At 51.0% G+C, this 13,861-nt stretch overlaps 1 protein-coding gene across 1 annotated transcript; it reads right to left on the reverse strand.

Moving 5' to 3' along the window:
* On the reverse strand, window positions 1-4,817 carry RAX (retina and anterior neural fold homeobox). Its single transcript, XM_037035181.1, has 3 exons — window positions 4,263-4,817; window positions 3,775-4,028; window positions 1-983 (listed from the first exon to the last, which is right to left on the reverse strand). Exons 1-3 carry the CDS (start codon window positions 4,549-4,551, stop codon window positions 498-500), a joined length of 1,029 nt encoding a protein of 342 aa, XP_036891076.1. The 5' UTR covers window positions 4,552-4,817; the 3' UTR covers window positions 1-497.
* Window positions 4,818-13,861: the final 9,044 nt, after the last annotated feature.

A 13,861-nucleotide genomic window follows, 5' to 3' on the forward strand; every position in this document is an offset into this window, starting at 1 on the left:
AGAGTCAAACCCAAACAAGTAAATCTTTAATCCCCCCCCACACACACAATCTTTAAAACTACGTATACAAACAGTTCTTAAAACTCTATTTCCCCGCCTCCCCTTTCTTCCACTTGTTATCTGGCGTTGCCACAACACCCTCTCCGGAGAGGCCGAGGTCCCGCGCATTGGGCCCATTGAACCTGGAGGCTCCAGTGCCCCCGGGGTGGGAGGAGCGTGACTGGGAGTGCCGGGCTGCTTCTCCGCAACCCCCACCAACAGCAGGGCTGGGGGTCGGTGGGGGTTTGGGGTGGCCAAGGGGCCTCGGCAGACCCCAGGGTCAGTCGTCCCGGTGAGTCAGAAGCAGGCGAGCATCCAAGGCCCAAACCTGGCTGCAGCCTCGGGTGGCACGGTGCAAGTGAGGGCGAGTCGGGGGTCCCAGGGAGAGGGGACGCAGGCTTGCGGCTCGGGGTCGGCTCCCAGGAAGGTTGTCTGCCCGGATTTGGTCCCCGGTGCCCCTAGAGGGTCTGCCACGGCTTCCCGATGGCCTGGATGTGCTCCTTGGCCTTCAGGCGCAGCGTCGCGATGCTGCTGTTGCGCGGGTCCGCCTCATCCAGCGGGAACTTGTCCCCGAAGCCGGACCCGCAGGGGTAGGCGGGCGGCGGCGGTGCGAGAGGCTGCAGGCCGGGGCCCAGAGGGGGCGAGTTCAGGAAGGGCGGCGGCGTGTAGCTGGCCGGCAGACTCTGGGCCGGCGGCCCGAAGCCGGGCAGGCTCTGCAGCGCAGTGGCGCCGCCGCCCGGCAGCGACGGCCCAAGCCAGGACTCCAAGGGCAGGGCGCCCCCAGCCGGTCCCCCGCCGCCGCCCGGGCCCGCTCCGAGAGGTGCCAGAGTCGCGGAGGGAGGGGAGCGGCTGAAGGAGAGGAGGGGCGAGTCCTGCAGCTTCATGGAAGACACCTCCAGCTTCTCCTGCCGCCGCCACTTGGCCCGTCGGTTCTGGAACCACACCTGCGGGAGGCAGCACAGCGGCCGTGGGGCTGCAGCCCAGCCAGCCCGACTCCTCCGCCCCAAGTAATACTGGGGCTCCACTGTTTCTCACCTGCTTCTCTCGCCCCCCAGGCCCCACTCGCATTACCCATCCTTTCCTCCGTTTTCTCCTCTTTGTCCCTTTCCCCTCCTCTCTTGTTTCCGCCGCTTCTCTTTGTCCCATCCTTGTCCTCCACAGGTTCCCACCCTGGTCCCTGTTCATCTCTCCCACAGCTGTGGTTGCATCCATTTCCCCCCAAAAGTGAAGTTAACCCGCAATCAGACCGTAGGACTTCCGCCGAATCCAGATCTCGCCCAATCCTCGTGGCCTGCGGGTGGGCAGCGCCCCCGACCCTTCCACTCGGGCTCTTCCTCCCTGGGAGGCTCAGCTCCCAGTGGCCACCCCTGCCTCAGGCTTTCTCCGCTTTACTTGGTCTCCATTAGAAACATGTGTACGAACAGATATTCTACTTCCTGCACCCGGCTCTATTAGGTGCCCAAATACAGCCCTCTCCACGAATCACTGGTTGTGATAACTAGTAGAAAAGGATGAGTTGATTTTATCCCAAGCATATTTGAGTTGCTGCCTTGATAAGATTTTCATTTTTGTTCAATTGACATTCACTTAGGATTTCTGATATTTCTTATAAATGGCTTTTGATGATTGCCGTAGGTTTATCACATCTACTTTTACTTTATGGAATTAGTTCTGCCACTACCCGAAGATGGATTTGTTGAGCACCTGTCAAGTCTATGCCAGAGTGGAGTCTGGTCCCTTAGAGATGCAACTTCTGTTACTGATTTGATAAAAGCACAAGATGAGGTGTAGCCAGGGTCTCACCAGAAAGTTACCACCCTCGGAAGCCACATGGAGGCTTGATCTAGCTGAGTGTGGTGTCTGGAAAGAACTTTGGCCAAGCTGGTCACTTTGGTGTTGTATTTATGAAGAGAAATGGATTAGTTTCGACTTCAGAGGGAGAAAGCAGTTTTGAGCCAATAAGGTGGGGAGGGACACCTCCAGGAGAGCTGAGTAAAGACCTACCCAGCGCCTGAGCTGGGCTAGGGCGAGTGTGTTTAAGGCTGCGATTTGGGGGTGGGGGGAGGAAGAACAAAAGAATGTAAGTATCCCTGCCCCCTTCCCATAAAATATTCATCTACATCTCTGAGGCCCTGATCTTCCCAGAAACAGGGGATAAACTGAAAATACAGAAAAGAGAAACACTGGCTTGGGTGAGGGCCCCCACCCTCTGGCCCATTTCTCTGCATGTCTCACTCCATCCCCCCAAATATCAGCAATGCTCTTCAGATCCAGTACCCCGAGTAGGAGGGCTAAAGATGGGGACAGTCAGCTCTGATACAGCTGCCCACAATGCAGCTGGTGACCCTGCCTAGCACCCCTACCCTGTCCAATTACATCACAGTCACGTATTAAGAACCCCCCCCCCCATATGCTGGGCACTGTGCTGGCCCTGTGGCCACAGAAAAGTCACAGACATTGCTCTCAAGAAGCTCACAACTGAAAGGACAGGCCAAAGACCTGAAGGAGTCAAGAGGGAGAGAGGAAGGTGGGACAGAGGTGGCCTCGGGTAGGAAGCCAGCTGCTGCATGGGCTGTGCCTCTGTACCGCAGCCGCCGTGGAAGGGTGGTCTCTCCTCTTTCTCCATCGTTCCCCTGTATGCTTTCCAACTCCCTTTGCCACCTTCTTCCCTGAAAAGCAGGTGCTAATATGTCTGCCCCTTCAATGTAATCATCGCAGCCTTGCTGCCCCCAATGAGGAGAGACTGTCCTGTTCTTGCTGGCTAATCCAGAGTCACATTAGGAAACTAGTTTTAAAACCATGATGTTGACTCACCACTTTAAACCTTCAAACCAAGCAGAAGAGACAAAGGCAAGGGCTTGTCCCCTTTTACTTTTAAGACAGGGCCCAAAGCCCCCAAACATCTGAGCAGCTCACTTCCTGGAAGTCTCGTTCATTGGACACACACAATACACCCACCTCGGCTCCTCTGTCTTTCAGAGGCAGAGATGTTTGTTCCCGGTGACTCCTGGTCAGTCCTCTTTAAACTCTCCCAATTTGGAAATCCTCCCAGATTACTTTTACAGATGACTAGCAAATATTTAAGGCTTTCAAATATTTTAATGATCAGGGATTAAAGCTAATTCAGCTTTAATTAAAGCGAAAACCCTTTTACAGCAAAAAGAAAGGCCTTTGCAGCAGGAAGTTTGGGTGGATGTGCACCAGAGAAGCAAAAGTCAGGTCCTGAAATAAACCCACGGAAAGTTTCAGCTGCCAGGTGCCAGGCTCCTTCCTCCCAGGAAGGCAGGGTTGTCATTTTAAACAGGGTACCCGCAGCTAGTGACTAGGGTGGCATTTGGCGCCCCAGTCTGGTGACCCTCAAATGCTCCCTACATTCTCTCTCTACTCAGTACTCACGCCCCCCCCCGCCCCCCAACACACACCCACACCCATCCTGGCTGCCTCTAATGAGCAGTCACCTCGCCTTGCCTGCCATATCCAATTCCTGTCTTTGGCTCAGAAGAGGGAGACCCCAAAAGGGAGAAGAAAACTGCCACCTGGAACCGAGTGCCCAAGGGACCGTGCGTGGGGCACATGGAAGATCTGTGACGCCCTTTTTAGGGCTCTGGGCCAGCCAAGTACAGGAAGGCCAACGGGAAAAGTGTCGTCATAACCGCACGGACTGGCGGGGATTCAAGGGAGCCTTGGCTGCAGCTTGGGGTAGGGCCCTCCAGGCGACCGATCTGGGCTCTTTACCTGGACCCGAACCTCGGGTAGGTTGACCTTGCCCGCCAGCTCCTCCCGGCTGTACACGTCGGGGTAGTGGGACTTCTCGAACGCGCGTTCCAGCTCGTGCAGCTGGTACGTGGTGAAGGTGGTGCGGTTCCGCCGGTGCTTCTTTTTGGGCGGCTCCTCCTCGGACAGCTTAGCGTCGCCCGCGGTGGGCCCGACTGGCAGCCCTGGGCTTGGCCGCGCCTCCCGCGTCTCCTTGGGGCAGTAGGGGCGAGGGGCTGGGAGGACGGGGTCGCAGAAGGTCAGAGACACTCCCTGGGGTATTCCTGGGTCCACCCGCCCACCCTTGAGCACTGGCAACCGGATTCTGACTCTGAAAGCTGGACGCTCCCGCCACTCTTGCGGCGCCCAAACCCGCGCCCTGGCGCCTTGATAAAAATTAAGGCAGGATCTCTCTCCTCTTGCAGAGTTCGTAAGTTTGGGCCCCCGCAGCCGCCTGGCTGCGTACTCACCTTCGTACTCAGGAGCTGGAGCCGGGGCGGGCGGCGGGGAGGGCTCTGCGCATCCCCCGGCAGCCTTAGGACAAGCGGCCCGCGCCCCAGGTCTCCTGTCTCGCTCTTTGGCGCCCCGGGCGCCCGGCTCCGTCGGGAAGGAGCCGAGGATCCCGTCGTCCTTGGTAAATCCCAGGATGGCTTCGATGCTGTGCAGCCGCGAGGTACTCCCGCCCGGGCTGCGGAGCAGGTGGCCGGCGATCGAGAAGCTGCCGTCGGCCATGGCGGGGGCGCAGCCGGGCAGGTGCATGGGGAGAGCGGGAAGAAGCAGGAGGGCGCCACCTGCGCTCTCAGCAGCGCCGTCTGCTTAGGAGACAGAGAAGAAGCTCGAAGTCGGTGTTTCCCGCGTGCAGCCGTCCAACCCGAGAGCTACGGATCCAAGATCAAGCTCGGCGGGCTACGCTAGCGGAGCTTCGAGTGCTGGAAGTGGGCGAACGCTCAGACCGCGACCGCCCGGGTCGCTGTGGGAGTTGGAAGGTGCGACTCCTGGGAGCTGAGTCTCAGGGCGCAAAAGCCTGCGAGCCCGCTGACCCGGCTCCTCCCCTCTGGCTCCGGACCCAGCCCCTCCCCCACCCCCTCACCCCCGCCGCGGGGCGGATCTTTCCCTGCCCCAGACTCGGGGCGAGGGCAGCACTCGGAACCTTCTGTCTTCCACCTGTCGATCCGCTCCAAACACTCCGAACGCTGGGGACAGGCGGTGGGATGTTTGACAGGCCTGGGGACCGGGGTCTGGGAGTCGGAGCCCCCAGTCCTGACACTTTGGGGCCGACGCCCTTGGTCTCATCTCCCTCCCCACCCCTCAACTTGCCTCCCTCCTGGGGCTCACCTGCCCCTTCATCTCCCCCACCCCAGACTCGTCTCGGCCCTTAGACTCTCCTCCTCTGCCGGGCTTAGCACCCCGGGCGACCCTTCGAAACGCTTCTTGGCTTCATGGCGTTGGAATTCAGTTCCACGCGTCGTTTCTGTTTGAATTTTCCCGTTTCTGTCCCTCTTTTTACATGCTCGGGCAAAAATTCCCTTTGAGCTCCGTAGCCCCACCCGACTTCGGGTTTATTTAGTTTGTCCTTGTGTTTTAATTGCTCTTGTCTGTCCCCTCGGCTGGCTCCCTCACTCCAGTGCGGGCCTCAGGAGGCGGCGGGGCCATCTGCGCCCGCTGGCCCGGGGACTTCAGTTGCCCAGCGGCCCAGCAGGAGGCTGGGAGGCCCGGAGTAGGACGTGCTGCTGGGCCCAGGCCCGGAGAGAGACCCGCTAGGGTTCCTCACTTTCTCGGCCTGTGTTCTGCGGGAACCCTCCCCACCAACCAGTTCTCCAGGCGGAGGAGATGACCCCACCTGTGGCCCAGCAGGGAAGGATCTTTGGGGTCGGGGGAGGCCTCCAGCTTCTCCGGGGAGGGCGCTTGCTTTTCTTTCCCCTTTGGAGGCGGGTGGGCCATCCAGGCTTCGGGTGGCCCGGAGTGACTCAGAGGCCAAGTGCAAAGATAATTTCTGCGGGGAGGGGAGTGTCCCCCCGCCCCCACGCCGCTCCCCCACCGATATCTCCCAGTGCTGTGACCACTGGCATTTCTCAAATCTGAGACCCGACCAAGAGGGGAGCCCGGCCTTCGCTGAAACTAAATGCTTCAGGAAAAGCCTAGGACTTAGAAGAAAGGACCTAGAGATTCTTTAAATCTTTGCGACAGGCACCTTGATCTCCAGGTAGGGGTGCCCCCCTCCCCGCCCTGCTGCCCCTAGTTGTTTATTGCTCTTTGCTTTCAGACAAGCGTTTACTGCGTTCTTTCTGAGGGTCCAGCTCTGATGTGGGCCGTGTCAGCCCCACAAAGGGAAGGAAAGGCCAGGGCCGCTGGCCTTGGGGAACTTAAGGTCCAGCCTGGAAGACAAGACAGAAAAGAAAACCACCCATCTTTGGATCTCCCACCTTTAAACTGACATTAGGAGGACATTGAAAAGGACATGTGACTATGCTAAGGATCATTAAATGGGCAAATGGAGGGGAGGCAATTACACAAATCACTTTATTTTTAACAGGGCCATAAAGAGGTAAGTTAAAACGGCAAGCATGTGAGTTAGGAGCAGACAGAAATTGAGCTACTGAATCAAGGAAAATTAATGAAAATCGGTACATGCTTTCTAGTGCTTGCAGATCACTTTATACTTTTCACAATCCTTTGACATTCTCCCTATCTCTTCACCCCCACACCCCAGTGAAGTGAGCAGGACGGATGTGTTCGTCCTCATTTCACAGAAGAGCAAACTGAGCCTCGCAGTGACACAGACAGCTATTAAGTGGAGGGGTCAGGACTAGAACTCGGACCTGTTGACTCCTTGTCTCCTCCTGGGTTCTGGCTGCAGCTCATTTGTAGTAATTATTGTAGAGGGAGAAGTGTTAAAAAAGAATCAAAGCACAGCTTAGCCTACAGATGTCTTTGCTTCTTCCCCGAGAGGGAATCCCTCAATCTAAGAGGCTGTGGTAGAAAGAAATGAAGTCAGAGTCCGTACAGAGAGGCCTATGGGTGTCCAGGAGGACTGAAGAGGTTCCCTCCAGGATCCAGGCGAAGCAGCCTGCCCTGAGCTCTGCTCAGACTTCATGGTCTGGCAAAGGCACTGCCGCATCAGCCTGGGGCACCCCCCAAAGGCCCTCGTACCAGTTACATGGTCCAGGTAGCGGGAATGCGGACGCCTGGGTGACCAGAGGGCAGCCTTCAGGACAATTACTTGGTGTTTGCTGTTTCCTCTCTGACTGAGAATGCTTTTTATGTAAACTTGCCCAATATTAAATTGATCTCTATAATTACCGCTAAGCAAAGATTGGCAGCGAGCATTTCCTTAAGCTCCTGCCCACACGCTAAGGGGCTTAGGGCCTTGTTTTCCAAAGTTAATTCCATCTGGGACTGCCCAGCTCTAATAGGTCCAGGTGAGGTTAGCTTTTTTTTACTGTTTATTTCAGAGTCTGGAGTGGGGTGCAGACAGGGGGAATGCAGAAAAGACCTCAACAGCCACTGGTGAGGGACTGGGTGGGGGGAACAGGGCAAAGCTGGCCAAGGGGAGGTTGGGGCTTCCTTTGTGAGCGACATAAAGAGCTAGTCAGTACCATTGTGGGCCCCGTGGAGGGTACTCCAGGCAATCAGCCGGGGGTCATTGTTAGGGGCTGATCTACATGTGTATTTCCCAAGAACTCGATTAGGGAAGATGAATGGACTCGCCCTTGCCCCTAATTCTTCCAGCACCAAGCAGCAATTTTCTAGCAGTTACGCCAGCTCACCATCAGCCCAGCTTCAGCAAAAGTAGGGAGCCTGGCTTCTGAACTCCCCCCTCTGTTTAATTCATTAATTCATTAGTGGATCAAAGAAAACTCCCCGCTCCCACTCACCCCCATGGGGGCTGAACTGAGACACAGCTCGAGCCCCTGCAGACCAGGCATGGTTCAGAGAAACATTTCCAGTGAGTCGGAGAGGAGAGGAAGGTGACTGGGGCGTGGGAGGGGGGTTTCTAAGAGAGGGAGGCTCTGTGTGGTGTGGGAAGGACAAGGCAGACCATTAAAGTTGGGAGAGAGATTTGGGGGAGAAAGGAGATAGAGACTGGCTAGTCCCAGCAAAACGAAATCTGATCAGGTGGCGTGGTAGCTCCAAGTGGCTCTTTCCCCTTGAATGGATGCAGGAGGTCCCATTTCAGGACCGATTCTGGGCAGACTGCTTCACCCACAGTGCTCTTGAGAGAACTGGGCATCGATAGGGCTTCCTGTGCACTGAGTGGGCAGGGGCCATGGTCACCAAGTGAGTCCATGCCCTTTGACCCCAGCCTTGAGGTGATGTTTTGGGCTTGGGTGAAAAAATGTCCATTGAAGGGCCTGTGGAATGTCACTTCATAAAGTGTATGAAATGACCGCCTGCATGTAGCCCAGCCCCTTAGAAGTGTACCTGAATCCTGGAGTAATTACGTCCGCCGCTCTCACCCTGTCCCAGAGGGCCGTTGCCACCTATTAGTGATCGTGCTCATCCAGGAAAAGCAGCTCAACCTCAGTTTCAGCCAAAGCAAAACACAACTCACCTAATCATCACACACACACATACTGATGTTCAACAAATGCCGTTTTCTAGAGTTACCAACCCTACTCAACAGTTACTATCTGTAGAATACTAACTGCCAGCAGGTGCTCTTTCCAGTGCTTCTCATGGATTGCCTAATTAGTCCTCACAGTAACCCTGTGAGGTAGACACTGTCATCTGGACTCAGGTAAGGCGTCCGAGACACAGAGAGGTTAAGCTGTTTGCCAAAGGTTGCACAGCTGGTTTCAGGTGGAGCCGGGTCTTGAACCCGGGTGTTTGTCCAGGAAAGTATCCATCTAACCACTATGTGTATGACCTCCCAATGTGGTATAATCCACACTGTTAATTCTTCTGTGGCTATAAGAGAACTAGCAGATAAAGTAAGAAAATGTGGGAGTCAAAAGATACAGGAATAAGACCTAACAGGGTTAGGTTTTGAGTGATGTGTTAGACAAAGTATGATGGGCAGTCTATAATTTATTTGGCCAATTATAATTATGGCAGGTATGCTTAAAGATAAATTAAGAGTACTATTTAATTGCCCAAGGCTATCTTACAAAGTTTGGGGAACTCTCTCTCTGTTCCCAGTTTCTTCACTGTCAGTGGTTTGTAAACAATATATTCGGAAGCCCCTATGCATGTCATTTAGTTTGTCTGCCTTGGATGCTATGAATTCTCCCCTTACACTATACTGTATATTGTATGCCATGGGCAAGATACATACGAGGCTGATAATGGTTGCAGAAAAAGTCAATAACTAAACCCTCTCTTTAAAACTCAGGGATAAAATACACTATGCTTCGTCATCTCTCACTACACCGTCTTCCAAGGCAATGAAATATTTTCCTGCTTGAAGGACCAGAGAAGCTATATCAAGAATATATTCTTGAGATGCTGATCGGAAATCCCATTTTTGCATATATACACTAATAATGAATATCCTTGGTCACATTTATAAAACAGGCACAAATGATAAACATGTTTCCTATACACCAGTTTCTGAGTCAACGTGACAATCTGAATATTCTCTAGTATTTTCAGCCTCAATTGAAGTGTCAATATAAGGAGACTGCCGTAAATAATAACCCTTCATATCATTGTGGCTAAAATACACAAATCAATGAGCAGTTGGGCCTAGGTAGGCATTTTTGGCTGAGCAGAGAACTCTCTCGGACAAGCTCATGGAGACAGACATCTCATCTGATTCTAAGACGGAACCAAGGGCAGCTGGAAGCTGTTGTGTTTCCCAGCATCAGACTCTGTCTGAGAGACTTCCTTCTGTGTAAGAACAGGGGCCACAGCTCTTGGCAGACCAGCCAGTAATTAGCAAGAGGCATCTCCTCCTTTGATGTTCTCGTGGCTTCCCAATTATGATTCTTTGGGGAACAACAGCATAAAACTAATCTTAACTTAGTTTTCTGTTATTTTAGAGAAGCACGTGTTTAAGGCTTAGAAGGGGCACACTTGGTGATTATGGTGTGGGGTCTCTCACTTGCAGCTCCCACCTTTTCTTAATCGATGTGGAAATGGGGGCCCAGAGAGACTAACAGTTTTGCCCAAGATGAACAGAGCCTCTGCGGCAGATCTTGGACTCCCCAACTCTCCCTTCAGCCGCTGTGCCTTCACCACGCCGTGCTGAGCTATCTGGTCCTGCACTGGGATGTCCCGTACCAGGACTCAGAGTAAGTCTGTGTGTACCTGGAGGAATGCATTTCTTGTACACAAACAATGAAGTTACTTTTCATATGACTCCCCAATCACTTACCAACCTGATTCCCATAGCCCTGAGCTTGCTTTTGCAGCTGATGCCAGAATCCAAGTAGCCTATGTAAGAAAAACAGGATCCTTTGGCAATAGATTTGCATGGCTCCTTGGCAAACAACTGATATTCTTATGGACTGGCTGTGAGAACCAATGGTTAGCCCCTCTTCCCAGCTCTGAGCTCAGTGATGTCACATTAGGAGCTTGCAGTCCACCCTAGTGGGATGATTTCTCCCACAGAAATAGGCACACTCTAAAAATCCAGGCATTCTCCCTCCTCTGCCCATGAGTGGCTTTTAAATATTTAGTAGCATACCATTCAAGAGGAAAGAAATCAGAAAGTAGTATTATTAAAACTAACATGATCTATTGGATAAGAGACATTTGTCTACCTTTTTGCCTCCCCCCCCAAAAAAGAGAACATTTACATCCTTACCTCAGAATATGTAAATAGAAAAGAGAAACTTGGGTTCCTGCCAAAAAAATGGGCCTTTTTAAACCCTGAGTTACTAGGGGCATAGCTATGTTAAGATAATTCTTTGTGTTTCCTAATTAAACTAATTTAATTCAGAGTATCCAGGGGAAGCACCAGAGACATTTATCTCAAGGGGACAGTGGTTGGAAGCCAGTCAATCCTCTCACAGCGCTAAGAAGACAAATGCAGGGCTCCCCACTTTGCAACAGCCTTGACCCAACTCCCACCCACAGTTTGGCCATCTTCAAGATGCTTCTCTCTTCTTTTCCTATTTGTTTTGAAAAAATAAAATCATCAGGGAGCCAATTCTCATTTCATTTTTCACAGCACCCTGTGGGGGTCCGTATTATTATAATGCTCCCTTCCCTATCCCACCCACATTCAGGACACCCCTTTGGCTGTCTTTCTGGGATATTTCTCATATCTGGACACCCTTCTCTGTCTCTTCCGTATTGTAGGCCATCGTCCCATCTTGCCTGGACAGATTATTGAATCAGCCTCTATCTGGTCTCCTGCCTGCTACTCTCAGCTCCCTACTCTCCACTTTCCACTCGGCAGCCAGATAACCTTTCAAAAATATAAACCAGATCGTGCCACTCCCTGCACACTTCCCTCCAGAGGCCTACTCTTACACTTGGGGTAAGATTCGAATTCTGTGCTCTGTTCTGTAAGACTCACCCCTTCCTCGTTTCTCAAAGAGCCTCATTGGATACTTCTGGCTACTCTCCAATCTGCCCCAACTTGCTCACTGAGCTACAGCCGCATTGGCCTTTTCCTCTCCCTGAAATCCTCCAGGGCTTTTCCTGTCCCAGGACCTTTGCAGACTATCTTCACTGCCTCAAATGCCCACCCCCCCAAAGGCCACATGGCCCTTACTATCATTTTCTTTTTCTCATAGCACCTTCCACTCTCCAAAACCACTTTATTATTATTGGTTTACTTGTTTGTTACTCGTCTATTGTATCCTCGGTAGAATCTAAGCTGCGTGAGAATGAGAATTTTTCTCTTGGCACCCAGAATGTCTGCCGCGCATAGTGGTGGTTGATTTCATGCATAACCGCAAGGAACTCTATTTTATAGGTGAGCAAACAAGTGAAGTAACTTGTCTAATTTCACAAGCTGTTAATTAGCGCAAGTGTGCATTTTCCCCCTCATTCTTATAATCAGTTTTCCGGGAGTTTTTCTACAGTATTGTTTTCCAGATGCTTGAAAGATGTCACACTGCTTTGCTCTCCTCCCCGAATTGTCCACAGAAATCATTTGCTCGTTTTCCAAAGCCAGTCCCACCTACCCCAGTCTTGTCAGCCTCAGCACTGATGGGAGTGTGGGTGGAGGGAGAGCCCAGTGCCCTCAGACCCGCCCCCTGCCCTCTGAGTGGGATGCAGGGTCCTAAAGAACCCCATTCTTTCTCCAAAGTGGCTCCTGCAACTGGACTGCAGCCTAATAGCCTTAGTCTACTTTTACAATTGACAGCAATTTTATGGACATCTATTTGTCTATTTTTACTGTACTTTATCCTTTGACCCCTTAATCCCTCAAAATGCAGATCTTCTATGTCCTGACCAAGCCAATTAGCCCCTTGAACCACCAGATGCTTTCAGTATGGTTTTCAGGTTGCGCCCATGAAGGATCTTCACTCCGGGGTCAGGAGCTCACCACATGCTTCAGGGTAAGTTAAGGGAATGAGTTGTAAAGAAATACAGCTTGGAAATCTTTAAAGGGTTTTTGAAATGACATAAGGAAACAAGTGCACTGTGTCCCTTGGTACGTACCTGCTATCTTTCTGTAGCTCCAGGAATCAGACACCATCCAAAAATAAGGCGGTCAGCTCATAGATGAAGCTGTAACAATAGAGTGTACTTTTCCAAGGATAGCAGCTCTTTAGGGCTAACCTTGGATACATGGGGATTTGTTGATGTGTATTTCTACTTTTGGTAAGCTTTGGGATTTTTCCTGGATGAAAGGTTTTATCAAAAGGCAAAAAATTACAAGAGTTTTGAATCTGAATTTAATTTGTATGATACCCAATTTTATCACATTCTCCAAGCATAATTTTTATAGCTCCCCAAACTACTCTTTTAAAAAATATACAATTTATGTATTGTGAAGGCTTACACACATAGAGAAAAGCAATTAAAATGTAAATTACACCTCAGTGAGTTACAAAAGATCAGTTGCCTCTTGTATGTGCCCCAACTGGGCAGCAAACCCACATGCAAGCCTGTGCCCTGACTGGGAATTGAACAGGCGGCCTTTCACTTTGGGGGACGATGCCCAACCCACTGAGCCACACCAGTCAGGGTGCCATTGTGATATCTTTTGGACTTAGTGCTACTGTGGAAGTTTATATTCAAATGTTTGCATATTTCTAATTTTATATATATTTAAATTTTATTTTTCAACTACAGCTTTATATCCAGTATTATTTTCTATTTAAATTGTTATTTCTTATGTAGACAAAAACCTAAGGATGATCTGGCAATTCTCCTTCTGAGTGAACTTCCACCCAAGTTCATTGAAAAAAAATGAAAGCAGAGACTAGAATAGACATTTTTCAAACTTTTACATTTATTGATTTGGGAGAAAGAGAGAAAGGAAGAGAAAGAGAAGGAGAGAAATTTGTTCCACTTATTTATGCATTTATTGGTTAATTTGTGTATATGTCCTGACTGGGGGTTGAACCCACAACCTTGGTGTATTCTGACAATGTTCTAACCAACTGAGCCACCTGGCCAGGGCCTAGAATAGATATTTGTACATTCATGCTCATAGTAGCATTATTCACAATACTCATCTGGTGGAAACAACCCAAGAGTTCATGGATGGATGACTGGATAAATAAATGTGGTATGTACATCCAATGAAATATTATTCAGCCTCAGAAAGGAAGGAAATGATGACATAGTCTACAGCAGATACGAACCTTGAGGACATTATGCTAAGTGAAATAAGCCAGGCATAAAAGGACAAATTTTGTACACTCCACTCATAGGGGTTCCTACAGTAGTCAAATTCAGAGAGGGAACTTACAAAACTCAACACCAAAAAAACAAGCAACCCAATTAAAAATGGGGAGGGAGGGTTGTCACAGCCATACCACACTGAACACACCCGATCTCCTCTGATTTCAGAAAAAATGGGCAAAGGACTTGAATAGATACTTCCCCAAAGAGGACATACAGATGGCCTACAGACATGTGCAAAGAGGCCCCACCTCACTAATCATCAGAGAAATGCAAATTCAAACCACAGTGAGATACCATCTCACACCTGTTAGAATGG

The sequence above is a fragment of the Sturnira hondurensis genome, unplaced genomic scaffold, assembly GCF_014824575.4.
Source record: "Sturnira hondurensis isolate 20B ecotype Veracruz unplaced genomic scaffold, ASM1482457v3 Scaffold0001872, whole genome shotgun sequence".
NCBI classification, from domain to species: Eukaryota; Metazoa; Chordata; class Mammalia; order Chiroptera; family Phyllostomidae; genus Sturnira; species Sturnira hondurensis.